The 20,895-nt window shown below is 44.1% G+C and overlaps 1 protein-coding gene across 1 annotated transcript in view; it reads right to left on the reverse strand.

The window, feature by feature from the left end:
* Positions 1 to 4,775: 4,775 nt before the first annotated feature.
* Nipal2 (NIPA like domain containing 2) overlaps positions 4,776 to 20,895 on the reverse strand; it is an 88,125-nt gene continuing 72,005 nt past the window's right edge. The window contains exons 7-11 of the mRNA XM_050162406.1: positions 15,618 to 15,753; positions 13,699 to 13,787; positions 10,313 to 10,376; positions 9,160 to 9,254; positions 4,776 to 7,399 (exon numbers count right to left, since the gene is read on the reverse strand). Of these exons, the coding sequence (XP_050018363.1) occupies positions 7,287 to 7,399; positions 9,160 to 9,254; positions 10,313 to 10,376; positions 13,699 to 13,787; positions 15,618 to 15,753 (497 nt within the window). The 3' untranslated portion in view covers positions 4,776 to 7,286. The remainder of the gene's footprint in view (positions 7,400 to 9,159; positions 9,255 to 10,312; positions 10,377 to 13,698; positions 13,788 to 15,617; positions 15,754 to 20,895) is intronic.

Genomic DNA, 20,895 nt, shown 5'->3' on the forward strand with positions numbered 1-20,895 from the left:
GCACTCTCCCCATGAAGGCCTTAAAAGGGACAGTCATCCTTGATTCCTTCCAGGCTCTGATGGTTCCAGAACTCTGGATCAGATTCCCAGATCCCACGTCAACGTTGATTGGGTTGTTGTGGCAGCTCACCTGCAGTTCTGGTACTCAGAAGGCAGAGATGGAGAACCCTCACAGACCAGCCCCATCGATGAGTTCTGGGTTCGACTGAGAGCCTCTGCCTCAGTACATTAGTGAGCCAGGAAGACTCCTGACACTGAACGTGGGCTTCCATGTGCGTGTGTGCACCGAACACATGCATTACAAGAGAGAGAGAGAGAGAGAGAGAGAGAGAGAGAGAGAGAGAGAGAGAGAGGCAGAGAAAGACAGAGAGAGATAGAAGAATCTTAACTTTTGCAAAGAACATTTTCCCAAATAAGAGTTTCCATCCATGGCTTTTAGGGCCGCAGAGAGAGCAACCATTTGGTACCACTAACCTACAGTGACCTTTATCTCGTTAGAGCTCCCAGGTTGTTTGTTCAAGTGGCCCAAGGAAGACATTTCCGACATGCCACTGTGCAGCATTGGTTTTGTGGCAATAGTGGTAAGAACAGGATAAGAGTTAGGGCTGGAGAGATGGCTTAGCTGTTGAGAGCACTGTCTGCTCTTCCAGAGGACCTGGGTTCAATTCCCAGCAACCACATGGCAGCTCACAACTGTCTGAAACTCCAGTTGTTCCAGGGCACCCAACACCCATGACAAAACACCAATGCACATAAAATGAAAAATAAATTAATTAATTTTGCAAAGAGTTCCATGTCATGGATTCAATAATTCCAGTCAAGTCACCCAATCCCTCGCAGGGCGAGGATGGTAGGGTAGGCACAAGACTAGACTTAGGACTAACCTGGTGTTCCGTGAGTACAGGAGTGGCCTTCTCACGACCCTGAAAGGGAGGTTTTCAGGACTTCCTTAAATTTTATGCTCTAGGTATCACTCTCAACTGACCTGACCCTATTCCCCGTGTTGTTGTGTGCTCCAGTTTCTTGATGTGGAAACTATAAATAAGATATTCATATTGGATAAATTGTAAGGACTAAATGAGCAGCTCAAATAGAAGATGAAGCATAGTTCCTGCTTGTGAGCAGAGACTCGCTTTTGTTTCCCAGGTGACCGGACCCAAAGAATCACGCAGAAACCATATTAATCACAAAACTCTTTGGCCTATTAGCTCAGGTCTATTATTAACTAACTCTTACATCTAAAAATAAGCTATTTCTATTAATCAATGTATCACCACAAGGCTGTGGCCTACCAGTAAGGTTCTGGCATCTATCTGCTATGGCAGTTACATGGTATCTCTTTGACTCCACCTACTCTCTCTCTCTCTATCTCTTTCATCCTGGCTATATTCTTCCCTGCCATAGGTCAAAGCAGCTTCTTTATTAACCAATGGAAATAAAACATATTCACAGTATACTGAGGGGAATCCCACATCACCTGCCTGGCACACTATGGACTCAGTAAATAATACCTGTTATTTCCACAACTAGATGGTAAGCTCCCAAGATGCTGGTACTCATGTCTCATTTATTTTTATTTCCTAAGGACTGTAAGCTGTCAAGATTTGGAAGCAACCAAGATGCCCTTTGGCAGATGAATGGATAAACTAAGATATATTCAGACAGTGGCACCTTACTTGGTACTAAGCGGAAATAAATTACTGAGCTATGAGAAGACAAGGAGGAAAGACAAATGAATACTAAGAACGAAAGTACCCAGGCTCAAAGGGCTACATATGAGAAAAACTGTACGGGGTTCCAAAAACAACGAAACTTCCATGACAGTAAAAAGACCAGGGGTTAAGAGGGAAGAAAAGGGTTGGGGGAGCCCAGAGATTTTAGAGCATCCTTGGTAGATACTGTAACGGTGGGTGAGTGTCTCTAAACCTTTAATCGAGACACAGAATACACACCTCCAAGAATACTGTCTCAGTTATGGTTTCTGTTGAATTAATGGAACACCATGACTATAAACAACTTGGGGAGAAAAGGGTTCATTTTGTTGTACTTCCATATCATAATCCATTATTGAAGGATATCAGGGCAGAAACTGAAGCAGAGGCCATGGAGGGGCGCTGTTTACTGGCTTCTTTTTAATGAATTTTTTCGTTTATTTTACATACAATCACAGTTTCCCCTCCTTCCTCTCCTCCTACCCCTTGCTTCCCCTCCCACTATCTACCCCTCTCATCCACTCCTCCCCCATTCTAAATGGGGCGTCAGCCTGCTTCTTACAGTGTTCAGGATCACCAGCCCAGGTGGCATCATCTACATTGGACTGGGCCTTTCCACATTGATCGCTAATCAAGAAAATGCCCCACAGGCTTGTCTATGGGTCAGTCTTAGGAAGGCATTTCTCAGCTGTGGTTCCCACCTTACAGGTAATTCTAGCTTGTAGCAATTTCACAGGCACACACACATACCGCACGTGCACGCGCGCGCGCACACACGCACACGTGCACACAGGCACACGGACACACAAAAGCGCCAGAACAGGTGCCCTAATGGAGAGGAGGAAGGAGGCACGATAAAGATTCACTGGTGTAAGCCCTCGGATGGTACCAAATATGCCCTGTGAGGGAGAACACTGATAAACGGGAGGCCACGCAGGCATGGGGACTAGAATTACATGGGAATTCTCTGCACCTTCTGCTCAATATTCAAAAAGCAAAATTGAAAGTGCTCCAAAAATACAACCAAACCAAACAGTGGACAACCAATTTTGATCTAGTGACTTCACGAGTATTTGGCAGTTCGAGTTGTTTGGTGTTTGGGTGAACAGTCTATAGTCAGGCAACTATCCCAAGTTTTGAGTCTCTAGACCAAAGCCTGTCAAGCTGATTCATTTCCTCATAGTGCTTGGTGTTCAGAGGCTTAGGTGACGTGCCCTGGATGGAGAGGGAGGAGAGGCCAAACCTTACAAAATGTCCAAGGTTTGTTTTAAAATTAGAACCGTGAAAGGAACGGTTCTGGAAGTGGGATGTCTGAGTGCCAGGAACACTGGTCACGTCTGCATAGCAGCGGCTCAGATCCAGCCGAGCTGCTCTGACCGGATGGGCCAGCTCTGTCTCCATTGGGCAATTGCTGCATCCCTCGGAAGGAGGTTCTTTCCCGGAACGTGGAGACTATCTTGCATCTTGCCCAGGACTCTGTGAACTTTCTAGCAATGGCTTTCTCAGTTGGGTGTGCCTTGAAAAACCTTGTTATGGGTTTGATATTCTTCTTTTATGCAGTGAGTGGTACTCAGTAAGTCTCAACAAGAACCCACATTGGAAGAAGGGTTCCTAGTTGGGCCACAGCTCCTGTAACGGATTTGTTCTGGCACAGGACAGCGTGTTGGGTGGTGCCCTTAAGCTGGTAAGAAAGGGGACAAGACACAAGAATTTCTGGGTGGGAAGGCTTTTCCTTGGATGTACCACATTGCTAAAGCACTATTTTAAAGCACTGTGTTCAATAGCCCTAGTCTACTATTTGAAACTGTGTATGCGTTGATCTTTTTTTATTTTTAAAATTTTTGCTTCTAGATGGTCATAATAAGAGCCAGGCTGTTGATGAGTTTAATGATTAGAAGCAGCCTCAAAAATTCGTCATGCGGTCATTTTAGGTTCAGTTTTGAGTTCTTACCAGCGCAGAATGTGTGGTGTTTATCTAGAGATCTTGCTAAGAGGCTATCAAGCCCTAAAAGACAAGAAGGCAAGATATGTGTATTAAGAAACCAAAGAAATCAGGTTCAAAAGGCTGCATATTGTATGATCCCAGATATCCGACAAAAAGACAAAACTTGACAGAAAAAAGGCTGGGCCGAGGGAAGGAGGGATGTACAGGAGCCAAACACGTGTACCAGGCTGACAGCTGCATGCTTGTTCAAGGACTGTCTTAATAACAAGCCACAGAGTGTGCACAAAGCAGTCTGGATGCGAGCTGGGAAGGTTCATTTTTACTAACTGTGCTTATATCCCTCATATCTCCACTAAATTGGTATCCCAGAGGCGGGCTTCAAAGTGGCTGAGCATGTGCAGTCATGATTCCTGGATGTGCTGTGTGCCTGGAAAATGGAGAGCATACAGATGTCCTCAGCTTCATATTTCCAGCCATCGGAGTCACTATCACACCTGTTTTCTTTTAGCAAAACTCAGAGATTGTCACATTGTTCTTCAATAGCACTGGACTGCACACATCTAAGAAATCTTCCTCTTCTTCTTTCTCCATTATAGAACAGAAACTGCAGGGCTGCAGGTGGGACATGTGTAGGTGGTGATGGCGTGTGTGTGTGCGTTGTGTGGTGTGTGTGTGTGGTGTGTATGTGTGTGTATGCATGAGTATGTGTGTGCGTGCATACATGCATGTGTGTATGTGTGCGTGTGCATGTGCATGTGTGTATGTGTGTGGTGTGTGTGTGGTGTGTGTGGTGTGTGTATATGTGTGTGTGTGCATGTATGCGTGCATGTGTGGTGTGTGTAGTGTGTTTGAAGAATACATTGAGCCTGCTTGAAAATCTTTTGTCGTACAAGTTTTCAAGGAATTTTTGGTAATGAGGGCGTTATAGCATAGGGTAAGCAAGCATTTAAACTAAGTGGTCAGATGGCAGAGGCCTCTGCACTAGTTGACTGCCCGAGAGCTAATTCCCAAAACCATTATCGGAGTGGTATGTAGGACTGGGGAATTCTTTCAGCATATTTAGTTGTGCCCATAAAAGAACCACGGCTTTCCAAAGAGACAAAGTTGGACTCTGAGAATAAACTCATAACAAATCCATTTATTTCTTACACAAGCAAAAATGATCCTAATGTAAATACCAAGCATCTGATTTGTCACAAACCATGAAGTGTGGGGGTTTTCCTTTTTAGCTCTCCAGAGCTCAAGAAACAAGAAAAAAAAAAGTAGCATAGCAAAGGCAAAGGAGTCTGGATCAGGGCTTGGCAACTCGGATTGGCTACTAATTGTTTTTTTGTTACTAACTACTGATGTACATCAATTCCCATTTGTTTACGCATTGTCTATGGCTACATTTGTGCTTTGATGGAGTAGCTGAGTAGTGAGGGACAGATACCATATGGACAACACAAATCCCCGAATATTTACTTTTTAATTCTTTGCTGAAAAAAACAGTCCTTGGTCTAGACAAATAGTCAGATGAGCCAAAGGTTGGCCAAGGGTTCCCAGCCTACAATTTCAGAAAAGGGGGTGGGCTGGCTGTGGATGTCATCAGGCACTGTGCATGAAGAGGGAAAGAGAAACACCCTCTGAGTCAGTCAATTGAGACTTCTCTCCACCTTGGTTTGGCCCACCACAATTAGCAAAATCAGATCTGAATATAATATATCTAACCATGATTTCAAAAGCATTTCTCTATCACATAGATAAATTTCATCTCTCAAAACCTTAAATGTAAACGCTGGAGAGTACCAACACACTGTTGTTAAAGTTTGTGTCTGCAAAACTCTATAGCGTTCAAAACTGGGTGTTGTACCTATGAAATGTGGTCCTAGTTCAAGGAAAACTCTTTGGTTTAGCTGCTTCCCAGTCTTTGAAACCGATGTCAAGATTTACTAGAAATCCATTATATAAGGCACCAGATACATAACTTAGCTGAGCTGCCCAGAGTCAACAAGCTATACCCATCCAGTAAAATACGTCGTTAATTTTACGACTGTTGCGTCCAGATTGATGGGACACTTCACAGTGGCAGGAACTGTTAGTAAGGATTTGCAGCCAGGGATAGGCTTTGGGTTATTCCAGTTTGGTCAGAGTTCAGGTTATAATAAAGAAAACATTAAAAGACTAGAAACAGTTAGGATTAGCATCTCATTATCTCCAAGTTTAGTGCCGTGCACAAACATAAGTCTTCAGCGACACTGGGTGGACGATTCAAGTGTCATGAAGGATGGGCCTTATTATTTGGTTACAATAAATGTGTACTCTTTTCTTATTGTTTAAATACTAGGTACAGCATAAATAATAAAAGTTACTGCAGATTCTGCGGGCAAATGTATGTTAGTAGAACGTGCTGAGTGGCAGCAAGGGATTCACACGCGCCACGGGTCCTCTATGGGCTACATTCCATGGCCAGATTGAAGGAGCAGAAACCCAGTCCTCTGGTCATGATTTTCCTTTTCTAGAAGAACTGGCAAAGCTTCAGAGGACTTGGGGGGATATTCCAAGAATCTAAATGCCATTTCGAGAATTGTATTGGAAGTTAAAGCATAGAAATCCACCAGATAAAGTATAAGATTGGTAACAATTTAAGGCATATCATAAAGTTTTTTCTTCAGTTTCAATGTAAATATAATAGGATCATAAGGCTGGAGAAAATGCTACCATTCTAGAATTTTATTGAAAAAAAAAAAACATTGTGGCAAAATCTTTAACACTTTACAAATTTGTGTGTCACATTTAACACAAAAACCATGGTAAAATATGTGCTGTTGGAATTTTAGTACATATGCCAGAGGTGTGACCACAGTTTTAGGTCTTAAATGTGTCCCCCACCCCTTGTTTGTTTGTTTTTGTTTTTCGAGACAGGGTTTCTCTGTGTAGCCCTGGCTGTTCTGGAACTAGCTCTGTAGACCAGGCTGGCCTTGAATTCAGAGATGCACCTGCCTGTGACTCCCCAGCCACCACTGCCCAGCATACAGTTTTTTTCAAAGCTAAAAAAAAAAAAAAAGTCAGAAGCCAGGCCTTGGAGTTTTTAGTATATCTCATAACAGAATACCGCTTGTAGAGTCTGTTTCTAAACAAGGCCCTTCATTTTCAAAGGAGGATTTCAACAGAGTTGGTTTTCCACAAAGGCGATTCGCCATCCTGACAGGGAAATGTCCACAGAAGAAGCCCCAGAGGACCACATCAAACCCTTCCTGAAAGACAGGTTGTGGCAGCAGAGGGTGTCTTGAAGCAAGCAAGCTGATCCTGCGAGCCACATGGAGGAGCGACCTACGCCTTCAACGGCCAGATCTCGAGTGCGCATTTCCGTGTGGCATCTGCTCAAGCATCCAGGCTCGCATGAAGACACAGCTGGTTAGATGCTCGCTAGGGAGAGATGCAGGGCGTGGGGAGCACTTTGAGTTTCATTCCATAAAAGCATTAGACTGTTAGAGATTAGGAGGGCCCTGATTGTCCACAGTGGGGGGGAGGCCTGAACCGAAAGCGCGCACGTCAGCGTGAAATAGCTGCTGACACAAACTGAACATGTGCAATGTTTTAAAAAGGTGGTATCGAGTAACAGGCCAACAGCCATCCCTCTCGGCGCTTTAGGCTTCTTTCTTCTCTCCACTCTGGCTCTGTGTTGGGTCGCTTCCATCAGGCAAGGTTCCATAGGATGTGCCATTTGAATCTGGCTGTATTTTGTCCAACATTTGTTTCCCTGTGGAGATAATAATCATAAAAAGATCTTTTGAGCTCTTAAAAGATAAAAATGTCCTAATAATTTCTCTCCAGCTCTGGTCACATTTTATGTCTTTAAAAAACACACTATGTGGTTACTCTCTCAATGAAAAAGATAAAACGTCCAGGAAAGAGAGGCCCACAAAAATCTCATAGCCCTTGTCATGTGGTCACACACTTGTCCATGTGACATCTGTACTGGGCATAGAAACAGGTTGGAACAATCAGGAGAGCCGCATAACCCAGTCACTCCTCTCCAAACCTCTCTCTGCAGTGTTTTGTCTTTCTCCCTTGTCTATACAGCAACCTAGGAAAACACCATGCACCAGGAGTTTGTCATTACACGTGAAGCTTTGTGACGTGGAAAACAGTTACAAACAAACACCCCTTTATTTTCCAGATTTCTTATTTCTTACAAAAATCAGTTTTAAGTGAGCTCTGATGAGCATTGCTGCTATAGATGTCAATTCTAACACTAAGTATTCTTGGTTAGGAGTTTACACGGCAAAGAGGATACCAAACTCACTTCCTTGGTCTTCGTTTCTCAATCTTATAGAAACTTTAGTGATTTTTTTCTTTTCTTTTTCTCTTTTCTTTGCTTTATAGGCATGATAGACAGAATGGGGGAGAGAACTGCCTCTACTATTGAGTGGAATCCTGTAGGTCACCCCAAATCCTAGGCAAAGCAAGGTGTGGGTGGGTGGGTTAGGGCGGGAGGGTGGTGAGAATGGTTTTGCTCTGGATTTTGCTTCTGTGTGCACTGTATGCACACAAGGCGGGTTGTTTCTCAGTGGAAACAAGCATTGGGAAGATGGTACCCAGCGTTCACGTCCTGGTGACTGTGGTGGTCACTCTTGGCATCACAGTGAACAAGTTGCCTCAGTCTTCCTCAGGAATGATGTTCTTTAGCATCAGGACCGTCAATCTTTGGATGGGTCTGTAGGTGTCAGGGATCTTCCATTCCCCACATGTTGGGAGCAGGGAGACCCCAGATCCTGAATTTCTTGTAATCCCCTCACCTGAGTGCCTACAGCTGCTCTGAGCACGAGACCTTCAGGAGTTCCTGATGGCAGGAGAGTGGTTTCTGGTGGGTTTGGCTGGGGCGTGGCTATCTCTATATAATCTGCCCCTGAACACAATAAAGGGGCATTCTTGGGGAATTCAAGGATGACCCGTGTCGCTGTCTCTCTGTCAGTGTGTTTCTGTGTATTTTAACCTCCCAGCCCCTTGCCCAAAGCTTGCGAACTGGGTGCCAGCGCACAGAGCGCAGACAAGGGGGCATGGTGTGCGGCACCCACAGATCCATGTCCTCTGACACTTTAAGGGAATCCCAATGAGAAACTCCAAGTAACCCATGTCAAGGAAGCCTGGTCAGTTCCTCAAAAATCACGTGGTTCTGTGCAGAGCTGTTCTATAACTTTTAACCTTATGCCTCCCCGGGCTTTGCCACTCAGTGCTCTTCTTGAGGTAAAAATTATGTGTTTTTGTTAACATCCAAAATAGTGCCAACAGTGATTAATTTACAAGGGTAAACTTTCTGTATTTTAAAAAGACGGCATTTATTGGCTTGTGTTTGTATGCATGCGTGCAGGTTAGAACACTGGTAAGAGTTGCTTATCAACTTCAACCATGTGACTCGTGTGTCATCAGCTTGGGGGCAAGCATTTTTATCCACTGAATCATCTCAGGCCAAAGGATACTCTATAATAGAGAAAATGCATACATATCTTTTTTGCTTACCAGGAATATTCCCAAAATCAATAAAAGACTGTTGTAGATGTTCGTTTTCTCTATTTCTTGTCACCAAAAATACGCCAAGGAATGACAGAAAGCACCTGTAAGAAACATGTTAGCAAAAAACACAGGAAGACGGAAACAGCCCATGGTATTAAATAGCTGTGCCCTAACGTGCACATGATGACATAAATTCCATCGGTTTTGTATATCCCATTTCTTATGGTAAACTGCCTTGAACTTGTCTTGATTCTCACAGCCAGTAATAGTTATACCCAGAACCAAGACTTGGGCAGGTTCCAATAAATCTCTGCCCCAGGTTTTCACCATCTGGAGGCTAATTCGGGCTCTAAACCCTTTGGGTAGACACTAGGTCTCGTTTTTCTATCCATGCATGCCCAGACCCATTACTGGCATGCAACATGAGTGAAAAACAAGTTATTCTTTAATTTTCTAAGAAATCTCATTGTCCTTGGCCATAAGAGCACTCATGGTTTCCAGACCCCAGAAGTTTGGCCGCGCCCAAATGTCTTATGAAATTGAATTTTCAAGATAGATGGTTTCCTATGTTGAAAATAGACTAGGCTCAAGTTTGCATAACAATGGCCATGCTGAATAGCAGATCAAGAGGCAGCCGAGCATTAATGGGGAGTGCTTGGAGCCGATGGAAGCAGCTATTATTGGCAACACATCACCGAGGCTTGGCTCTGTCTGCCAGCGATGTTAGCAGTAACATTCACCGAGTCTCTAGAAGGGGCCCAACTGGGTGCTTTATGATAGAAAGGGCAGCTACCAACCCCAAGCTGCTAAATCTCGGGCTAGAATCTACCAGCCTTGGCCATTTGCTTGGGTGATCCAACCTAAGGGTTCTGAGGGAGAGGTGGGCCTGACGAGAACGAAAAGGCAATGGAGTAACCACAGACACCCATGAATTTATCATGATTTTGGTTGGAACAGAAAATCCCCAAGGTTTCAGGACTCTCAAAGGGGGACACAAGCCACAAGCCAAGGGAGGACACAAAGCCCCGCATAGAGTGTTAAGTTGAAAAATATGTTTCTCATAGTATGTTCCAATTTTCTATACTTCAGGTACGATGCCAAAAATCCTATACAAAATTAATAGAACTTCACATGCCTGACCTCTGAGACTTTTACTCACCCAAAAATATATATAAATACAGTAAGAAAAGCAGCACCAAGGAATTCCTTGTAAAATACAATGCCTGTATAAGAAGAGGACAGAGTTAATTTCAGGGTAGGGGCATTCACGATAGCAGCACATTATTTTTTTTAAAAATGTATAAATATATATTTTCTATATGTGGCTTCCCTTAAAATGCACATTCAGTATTTTAATTTCAAAGACTCTGTGTGATAGTCTTATATTTTAAGCAGAAATTTCATTTTTGCCTATATATGCATGCTTAGTCATATATGTGCACATGCCAAAAGCCAGAGCACAACCTGTGCCATTTCTCATGAAACATACGGACACTATGTTTTTAGAGGCAGAGTCTCTCACCAACCTGGAGGTTATCAATGTGGCTTGGTTGGCTAGTTAGTTCAGACTCTCGGGTCACAGATACAACTTTGTCCGTCCATCCTTCCTTCTGTCCTTCCTTCCTTCCATCCTTATTTTCCTTCCTTCCTTCCTTCCTTCCTTCCTTCCTTCCTTCCTTCCTTCCTTCCTTTCTTTTCTTCTTTCCTTTTCTTTTTTTCCTTTCATTTCCTTCCCCCCTCCCTCTCNGTCTTCTTTTGTAGACTCTGCCTCTCCACCTCTCTTTCTTCCTTCCCCCCTCCCTCTCTCTCTCTCTCTCTCTCTCTCTCTCTCTCTCTCTCTCTCTCTCTCTCTCTCTTTCTCTTCCCCTTAATGTGGGTTTGCGCATGTGTGGAAAGCCCTGTACTGAGATGTTTTCCCAGCACTGTAAAGAGAAATATCTTATATTTTCCACCCTATGTTTTTCATCAGGAGTCAGTGAACCTACCCTGAGAACCCGGGTGGATCCTGAGGCCACTGGCATCAGGCTGCAACCACGGACCCCTTTGGCTACATCCTACGTTCTGTAAATCTGGCCATGAGCACTGGAGGGATCTCTGGCAACTGGGTGCTGCCCTAGCTCCATTTTTCTCCATGGAACTCCCTACCACATCCTTCCTCTGGTTCCCCCTGTAGGCCATGGGGAGAAAAAGCATGCATCGTCTGCTTTAATGAACTTCTCTCCTCTCCCAGCAAGTCTCAATGATTTCTTCATTTAAGGCCCCAAAGACTTTGTAGAGCTTTTATTGAATGGGGAATCTTTCAATCACGAATCATCTGAAACTAGCTGTGTGGGGGTGTTAGTTTTGCTGGTTGGGCAGAGAATATTTAGTGTTTTTGGAAGGTACCGTGGTAGGTGCTGGAGACGCCACAGTGAGCAGAGCTAACCCTGCCCTTAGGAGAAGCTTGCTCAGTCTCAGTTTCTCCTCTTCACCTAAAGAACAAGCCACGCCCACTCCTGCATAATATTTCCATACGGATGAGCACTTCCTGTTCTGTGACATACCGCTCTTCAATCGGTTCCCCAAGGGCGGGTAAGGGGTACCTGCATGCCCACTCTTTAGTACCGCGGGGATGAGCTAGTTAGTGCACACCCTCCCCAGTGTTTTGAGATTTTCATGTTATCAGAATGCGTTTCCGGAAATGGGATTTCTGTTTTAGAGAGCAGAGACTTTTTTTTTTGAATTTTAAAACTATATTAAAATTGTAACATTTCCCATCTTGACGGCTTTTACGTATGAAGTTCGGTGATGTTAAATGTGTTGGCATTGCTGCACACCCCAGTCTGACAACAGCTTCATTATGAAAACCTGAAACTGTATTCTGGTCAAGCATTTCCTCTGCCCTTCTCTGGTAACTACCGTGTTTCTTCCCATTTCTGTGAATTAGACTCAAGTTCGTGAGCTCACTATTTTCCTTTGCTTTCTGACATTGACTTGATTCTCTTAATCATGTCCTCATGTTTCGTCAGCATTGGAGCAGGTGGCAGGACTCCTTCCTGTGTAAGGGGGACAGTATTCTATTGTAGGCACTCATAAGTTTCTGTCCACTCGTCTGTCAATGGGTATTGGGATTGTTTTCATCTTTTGGTTACTATGGTAAATGCCACAAATTTGTGTTCATTTTTGGGGGACATACACAAGAGGAGAATTGCTGGATTATGGAATAATTTTAAAAATTTGATTAACTGTATCCTGTTTTCCATAATGGCCATACAATTTCATATTTCCACTCGCCAGTGGCACAGGAGTTAATATTCTAATGTCGTTTTATCTTTCAGCTATCCCTCTGTTGTTTGGGGGAGTGGCCACTAGAAAGCTTTACTGTCATTCCACACACAACATCAGATGGACAGTTATCATTTCCAGAAAGTTCCAGCACTCCTTATCCATCAATTGCCCAATGTCCTGGGCATTAAATTCAGCTCTATTGGCTGAAAAACCTTTGCTCAGGGAACTACATTTCTTTTTACATCTTCTGTATATTGATTACTAGGGTGTATGTCATGCCTACACTTCTTTTTGCTTTATTTTAATTTTCTGATAATTCTAGGGTATACCAACACTCAATCATTTCTCACTTTCAGCAGAAAGCACTAGACACTAAAAACGATGGATACCTTGGGATATAATCTTTTCTGTTATATTTCTTCGAGGTTCGATTTCCTTGGGAAACAGAAGGCTGTATAAATAACTCAAGAACCTACCAACTGGGCTGGGCCTGGTGGCACACATCTGTGATGCCAGCACTCAGGATGCAGAGGCGGAAGGACCATGAGTTAGAGACCAGCCTATGCTACAAAGCAAGTCCACTGTGGACTATATAGCAGCCTGATAGGAAACGGCGAATACATCAATGAGCTTGAGCTTATTGATTTGAGCCAGGGCCCATCATTATTGCATTTATAGATGATTTACTGGAATCTATTGTATTCCGGTTTGGACCAAGTTTTAACTTTGTACTTTTTAGCATTATTATTTATGCAATATAAAAGTATTCATTAAGATACAAGAGCTGTAAGAGAGGAAATAGCAAATGTGGAAGTTTGTCAGCCCTTCCGTGCAACGGTGAATTAGGTCAGGAGCCCCATTCTCTCATTAAGGTGACGAGGACGCAAGGATGATGAGCTCAAGGAACTGGGGGTGTTTGGCCCGCAGGGAAAACTCAAGAGCATTTTTTCCGTCACTGATTCACAGGCGCTGCAAGCAGAAGACTGAGAAAGTACAGCAAAGGCAAGAGTCTTGAATTCATAAGGAAACTAATTTGAGCTCCAGTGTAGGGAAACATTTTCTAGTTATTAGAACTCTCGAGTTAATGACTGAGCTGCCTCAGGAAGCAGAGTGCACTGGGGAGCATTCTCACAGAGGAGAGGACCACGGAGGAAATTAGATACTGGCTGGAGGCAGGGGACATGGGCTCCCAAGGCTGCCTCATTTCTCCTTGGAGTCTGAGAGAATCTTGTGCTTGTGGCGGGGTGGTTTAACCTGCCATGGGAAGCCAGGACTCACCTGCAATGATGGCGCTGGTTGTGAAGAAAACATGGTTGACTGGGACCACTGTGGTGGTCGTGTAGAGTTTTGTGGCTTGGTTCAGGAACCTGTAGAAGATGGCAATCACTGAAACTCCAGTCCAGCAGCGCTCAGCAATACGCTAACAATAACTTCAAGAAATGTATGTTCTGTAGCTCAACTACAAAGGGAAAGGAAGTGCAGAGGAAGGGCACTTCCAATCAGCGGCCGTAGCTTAGATGCATCTGATGTATGAGATCAGATGTCAGGTTTTATGGTCTGTTTAAACCAACAACAGTAACAATGAAAAGCAATTAATCATATTCCGAGGCCACAGAAGTTTGAGTTGGAAGTGATTCAAGCTGCTGGACCAGTATCACACTGGGGTTGATTCATTAGGATAGACCTTAGAATCTGCTAAATATCATATGTGGGGAACATATAGCTATCCACTGACATGCCACGTGCCAAGAAAGCAGACGGAGAAGCAAAGGAATGTTTAATGTTTCAAAAGCAACGTTTGGAGCTCCAGCTGCAGAACACATGTGGGAGCTGAGCTTCTGCTCCAGCCACCGCCACCAGGAACGCAAGTTCCCACACTGGCCGTGCTGCTCAGGTGGCCACAGATCTGTGCCTTGCAAGGGCATCACCTGGGAGGTTCCGGGAAGCACGGCTGTTAGGTCGGGAGAGTGATTTGCCTGTTCTCCAGCAAGGGACAACAGATGTCAAGAATAACTGGAAAAAAGGGGGTTTGTCGGTAAAGCTAGTGTGTGTGTGTGTGTCTCTGTGTGTGTGCGCGCGTGCGTGTGTGTGCACATATGTGAATATACTCGTACAAACAAACCTCCTCGGGTAATTTTAACGGACATCAAGGTGGAAGACTACATTTTCACATCGTGAGAGAGTGAAATAAGGTGGACTGGAGGCAGCCTTCCCTCAGCTGTGTTTGCCTCTAAATTCCCGAGGGGCGGTGTCAAGGAATGACACTGGTCACTAAGTCCCCACAGGCGCTGTGGCAGTACCAGTTACCTCAGAAGACAGAAGTGGAGAGATAGCAGTATTAACATAACAAACACACCCAGTCTTAGGACATGGACTTCTCCTGTCTCTCTCCTGACACAGGCCCAGGACCTACTTACAACCCACAGGACAGACTGCTGCCATCTGCAGAACAAGCCCCTCCTCCCATCAGCAGTTTGAGATCTGGTTTCCTTCTGGGCACTGGGAGATGCTTCTGCACAGTGTTTTGGGGTGAACTCTCCGGCTGACTCAAAAGAGCCCGGCAGGCAGAGGTATAATCACAACATGAAAAGTGGGGAGGGTGATTAAAGCAGATGGAAGAGCGGGGGACAGGAATTAAAACTGTTCCATGTCACCAGTACTGGGACCCAAGAGAAACACGAAACAACCATTCCTAAATCCCATGGGGATGGAGGAAATTCTGGCCAAAGATGCAAAGTTCTGGGGAAAGGGTTTTCCTCCGGGCCAAACGTCTGGTTTTGTCCATCTCTGGGCAATTAACGAGCGTGAGCTAAGAGACGGAGGTGAAGGGTTCATGTATTTCCTATATTTAGAATGAAACCCTGGATGTGGACCTGCCCCTTTGATTTATTGCTAATGACAACCTGTGTACGGTCGGTATTAATTACAAGCAGAAGAGCATCAGGGAAGCATCAGGCGCACTCAGCTGGATCGGGGCCCTCACTTTAGAATGTGCAAGCCGCGGAGGCAGCTCAGTACAAAGTAATCACTGGTGGAAGAAGAAAGTGAGGCATGCCAGGCCGGAGGCTGGCTGTGGATAAGCTGGAGGTCCTGTCTCTTGGGAGACTGCTGTATTTCATTTTAATTATCAGCTAAGCCAGTGCACGGAGAAGCGCAGGAACGAGGAGAGGTTGTTGAGTTTGTAGGCGCTGACTTACTTGACTTGGAAAACACAAGAGGCTATCATGATGACAAGCATGACATAGAAGATGGCGTAAGTCAGCTGCATTTTCCCCGTCACAGAAAGAGTGATCATGCCCGAGACGGCTTTCACCGAAATCACAGTCAATGAGGCTGGAAGACAAAAACACAAATATAAAACACGTATCTGAGACACATGTACAGGTACACGTCTTAAGTCTACTTGTTGGAGTGGCGAACGTGCCGACGGTGCTTTCAGGATGATGTTCGGAAGGGTGTGTGGCGGGGTGGACACATGCAGGACTCCGCGGTACACACTGCTGTGTCTGCCATGGGACGGGGCCGTCTACTTCTGCAGCAAGGTGCTCACTTTCCAGCCCCATGGGAGACGGCCATGGAGATGACAGGAAGCACTAAAGGATGTGAAAGGCGAAAGCAGTGAAAGGAAGCAGCAGGTCAGGGTGCCAGTGCAGCCGTCAAGGGAAAATGTCAGACTGTGTGGAGAGATCAAAGCTGAAGAGGCGAGAAGAAGCAAAAGCCACTCACGGAGCAGCCCGACTTTACTGAGGGTTTGTTAGTGGAGGCCCTGAACGTTCTGACAAGAACAATAAGGAGAACCAGGACCAGAACCAAGTGCTCATTTCTCAGACTAACCCCTAAACGTGACGCTTACATAAGTGGCATCTTCTGATTCTCTGCACCGAGGAGGAGACTCTGGGGGAACAGACTTCTCATAGGCTCCAGAGACCAGTGAAGGAAAACAGGCTACAAAATGGATTGCCAGCACAGTGTGTATTTTCTTCTCACGTTTCTGTAGAATCCAGAGCCTTTTATCTGTCTCAGATCCTTTGAACAATTTCATACTTTAGCTGAAACCCACAGAAAATTCTCCAGCAGGGGGTGAGGAGATGGCTCAGCGGGTAAAGTGCAAACACAGGACCTGAGCTGGACTCCCCAGAACAAATGTCAGTATTGTGGTTGTGCGCATCTGTAACCCACACTGCCGGGGGTTGGGGTAGACGCAGAGACAGTGGAGCCTGGGAGCTTTCTGGCCAGCCAGCCTGGCTGAAACAGCAGGCTTCAAGTTCAGTGAGACTCTGTCTTAAAAAGGTGGAAAAGCAGCCGAGAAAGATTTTTTTTCAAAGTCACTTTCAGGCTGTCACACATGTCTAGAGGAGCAAGGCACACGCACACAGATACATCACACGTAAAAAAGAAAATTCACATTTTTTTTTACATGAAATCAAGTAATTACAAGCCCAAAGGCATATGAAAGAGAAGCAATACTGTATTACTGTTGATCTACATGGTCACAATGTATCAGAATGTTTTCCTTTTAAGCTTTTAAAAAGACCATATAAGACATACAAAACATATGTTTAAAAGGAGGTAATGACCCTCCATAATTTCATCTTCCAAAATCTGAAGACTCGCTATAATTTGAAGAGTACAAGGGCACACTTCCAAGCTAAGCAGTTTCATTCAATTAAGTCATAATTATCAGAGATTAGGAGGCAGATTCTAAAATGAATCCCCAATCCGAGCCAGGAGGTCTTATACCCTGGATGCAACTCTATCTCCATTCAGAATTAATTATATTTTGGAAGTATGAATAACTATTACCTTTGTAATTTTTTATGTTATTTCTAGGTTGGTACCAAGCACTACAAATTACATGTTTTCGCTATTTTGGGAGGGCAAGCACAGGGGACTAGTGAGAATAGGTTGAAATTCCAAATTCTGACACTTTGAAATTAAAAATTGTGACAGGGTATCAGTGTAACGTACATTAGAGACCTACGCGTGCAAGGAAAGAGGAGTGGAAACATCATGACGATACCATCAGTTGTGATCTGTAATACTGGGAGTATGATATTAACTTGAATTAAAATATCTATAAAAGCATCCATGCTCATTTAAAAATTAGAAAAATGCGGAAAAGCTTTGAAAGAAAAATAAAAATCAAATGCCATATCTTTGATCCCAGCACTCTGGAGGCAGAGGCAGGAAGGTCTCTGTGAGTTTGAAGCCAGCCTGGTCTACAGAGCGAGTTCCAGGACAGCCAAGGATACACAGAGAAAGTCTGTCTTAAAAAAAAAAAAACCAAAATCAATTGTCATCTTTTTTATAATTTACTTTTTTATTTTAATGTTCATTGGTGTTTTGCCTGGATATGTGTCTTTGTGAGGGTGTCAGAATCCCCGGAACAGGAGTTACAGACAGGTGTGAGCTGCCCTGTGGGTGCTGAGAATTGAACCGGGGTCCTCTGGAAGGGCAGCCATGCTCTTAACTGCTAAAATATCTCTCTAGCCCTCAACCATCATCTCAGGACTCATCCTCAAGACATTTCTAACATTTGGGCACACCATTATTTTCCTTTCTCCAAGGAAGAATGGCTCACAGCCTGAGACTCAGACAGTTTATGTAGGAACCGTTTCCCACCACCATTAAGTATTTTCCATGCCATGAAGTATTCTAAAGACTTTTATCAGCTGTCAAGAATGCCTTTGTATGAGGTGTATAATTTATTTTGACAATTTCCTATTTTTGGATATTTAGACTGCATCCTTTATTTCTCTTTCATTAAAATGAGGCTGCAGTGAGTTTTCCTGAACACAGATCTGTCCATCACTCTGCCTATTTCTGGGGAAACCACCTGGAGGGAATCACCATTGACAGCTGTTGTGTGAGGATTCTGACACAAGCCTCACAGACAGACTCGGAGGACGGAGACACGCTGTCGCATGGTGTCAGTCTTCACGACACACGTTTCATTGTTGCCTTTCTACTTCCCTCTATTTTCTTAATTGTCAACTGTAAACACATACTCCTGTCATTGCTACAACACATTCTCCAGCTCCCTGCTCATCCCTGATTTGATGTCTGTCTCTCTTTGTTTAACACTTAGTTCTTTATCCCTTTCTAAGGATTCCTGGGTGACTAGATACTAGATTAACGTCTCCTAATCGAAGCCTTCAATATTTCAGTTGTGCTTTGACAACTGGAGTGTGCTAAAAATAGGGTGAGCTTTCTGGATCCTCCAGCAGTCTGACCCTTGGGAGGATGGTGCACAGAGGCTTCAGATGTTTTTTTTTTTTTTTTTTAAGGAAGGAGGTCATAGATTGTCATTAACAAAACTCACATGTTGCACAACAGAACTCAAAACCTAAACCATGCCAAAACAACAAAAAACCCACTAGATATATCCTGAGATTTCATTTGCATTCAAAAATTTCTAGGAAAATACAATTTAAATGCTGTCAACACACACATGCACAAACGGTCAATGTTTGTGGTGATGGGCATATTAACTATGGGTGTGATCGTTACAACAGTGTTCATAAACCATGATGCTCCTTTACCCCATAAATTTATATGGCTATACATCGTCAATTTCTAATTAAAGTACCTAAAATTAGGGGCACTTGAGGGGTAGGATGGAAATTTAGTACAGTAGAAGCTTCCTAAAAATAAATACATGTGAAGATGACCTAAATGAAATCATCGAATAATGGGGGAGGCAGAGCCCCAACTGCCCATCTATTGTCATCAAATGAAGCTTCCAGTCTTGGGATTGGGTTACACCTAGTTGAGTTATTGGCCAGAGGGATCCCATAGGAGTCCCTGAACAACCCAGGCTGTTACCAAGGCTACAGGTTTCTCTCCACAAGTGACATTGCTGAAGACAACACCTACACAACGAGTTGAACATGGAGAAGCTGAGTTGGAGCCTGTATAGAGCTGTCACCCCTACATGCTAGCTTCGTTGGCACAGGGACTCTGCACATTACCAAAAGAAACGTAAACACCAAGCCAGCCACAGACCCTCTGATCTAGTATGATAGTCCTGTCGGCAAGGTATGGTAGGGTGATGGTAACCAACCAATCAACAACAGTGTGAGTAACCAGCCGATATCTGATTTGACTTGAGGCCCACTCCACAAGATGGAATCCGTACCCAACACTGCTTGGGTGACTGAGCCTGAGGATAGGTAGCTTGCGGTCACAAGGGTAAAACCAAATGCTACTGGTCTAAAATAAAAGTAGCAACAAAATGACTCCTAATGACATTCTTTTCTACTCATAGATCAGTGCCTTGCTCAGCCTTCATCAGAGAAGCTTCCTCCTGCAGCAGATGAACAAATACAGAGACCCACAGCCAGACATTATGCAGAGAAAAAGAGACCTAGGAACACTAAACCCTAAATGGATGTCTCCACCAAATCCCTCCCCTCAGGGCTCAGAGAACCCTGTATAAGAGGAGGCAGGAAGAGAGTGAGAGTCAGAGGGGATGGGGGACAGTCAACATGATCACAGCACTTTAGAACTCACAGAGACTGAGGCAGCGCCCACAGAGTCTACATAGCTCGGCACCAGGTCTTCTGCATATAAACTTTCCAGTTTAGTGTCTTATGGGATTCCGGAATGAGTGAGTCTTGCTTTATTGTACCTTCCACCAGGCTCCTTTCCTTCTGCTTGTTTTGTCCAATTCTGAAGTGTTAGTTTTGTATTTGTTTATTATATCTTACTTTATTAATCTTATTGTATTATTATTCCTTAAAGCCTGTTTGTTTTCTAATGAGAGACAGAAAGGGAGATGATTCAGATGGAAAGGGAGGTGGGGAGGAACTGGGAGGCATAGAGGGGAGGGGAAACTGCAGTCAGGATATATTGTGTTAAAAAAATCTATTTTCACTGAAAGGAAAAAACATTAAAAGTGTGTGTGTGTGTGTAAAGAAATGATGTCACAAGATATAGGCAAGACAGCTACTCATTGGAAGCCCCTTTGTTTCCCTTCTCTTCTTTCCCCCTCCCTCTCTCCTTTCCTTTCCTCCTTTTTTCCTTAAATATTTTTTTTTTGAGATAGTGTCTTGTGTAGCTCCTATTTGACCTCAAGCTCAAGGAGGTAGCTGAATCTGGCCTTGAACTCCTGATTCTCCTGCATGTATATCTAAAGTACTAGGATTGCAGATGTTTTGATCTGCCACACGATCAATATTATTAGATCAGCAAAACTTCCCACACAATCCACTCCCTCTCACCTGCCTTCAATTTGCCTCGTGTGTGCTTTCTTGTTTATTTTTATTTTAATTTTATGAGTATGGGTATTTTGTCTGCATGCATGTCTGTGTCCCACTTGGATGCCTGATGCCTGCAAATGCCGGAAGATGGCATTCCATCCCCTGAAAATGGAGTTACAGGTGGTTGTAAGCGCCCATGTGGGTGCTGGGACTCAAGTCCAGGTCCTCTGGAAGAGCAGCCGATGTTCCTAACCACTGAGCCATCTCTGCAGCC

The sequence above is a fragment of the Alexandromys fortis genome, unplaced genomic scaffold, assembly GCF_014885135.2.
Source record: "Alexandromys fortis isolate MF-2015 unplaced genomic scaffold, M_Fortis_MF-2015_v1.1 scaffold_17, whole genome shotgun sequence".
In the NCBI taxonomy this organism is placed as follows: domain Eukaryota; kingdom Metazoa; phylum Chordata; class Mammalia; order Rodentia; family Cricetidae; genus Alexandromys; species Alexandromys fortis.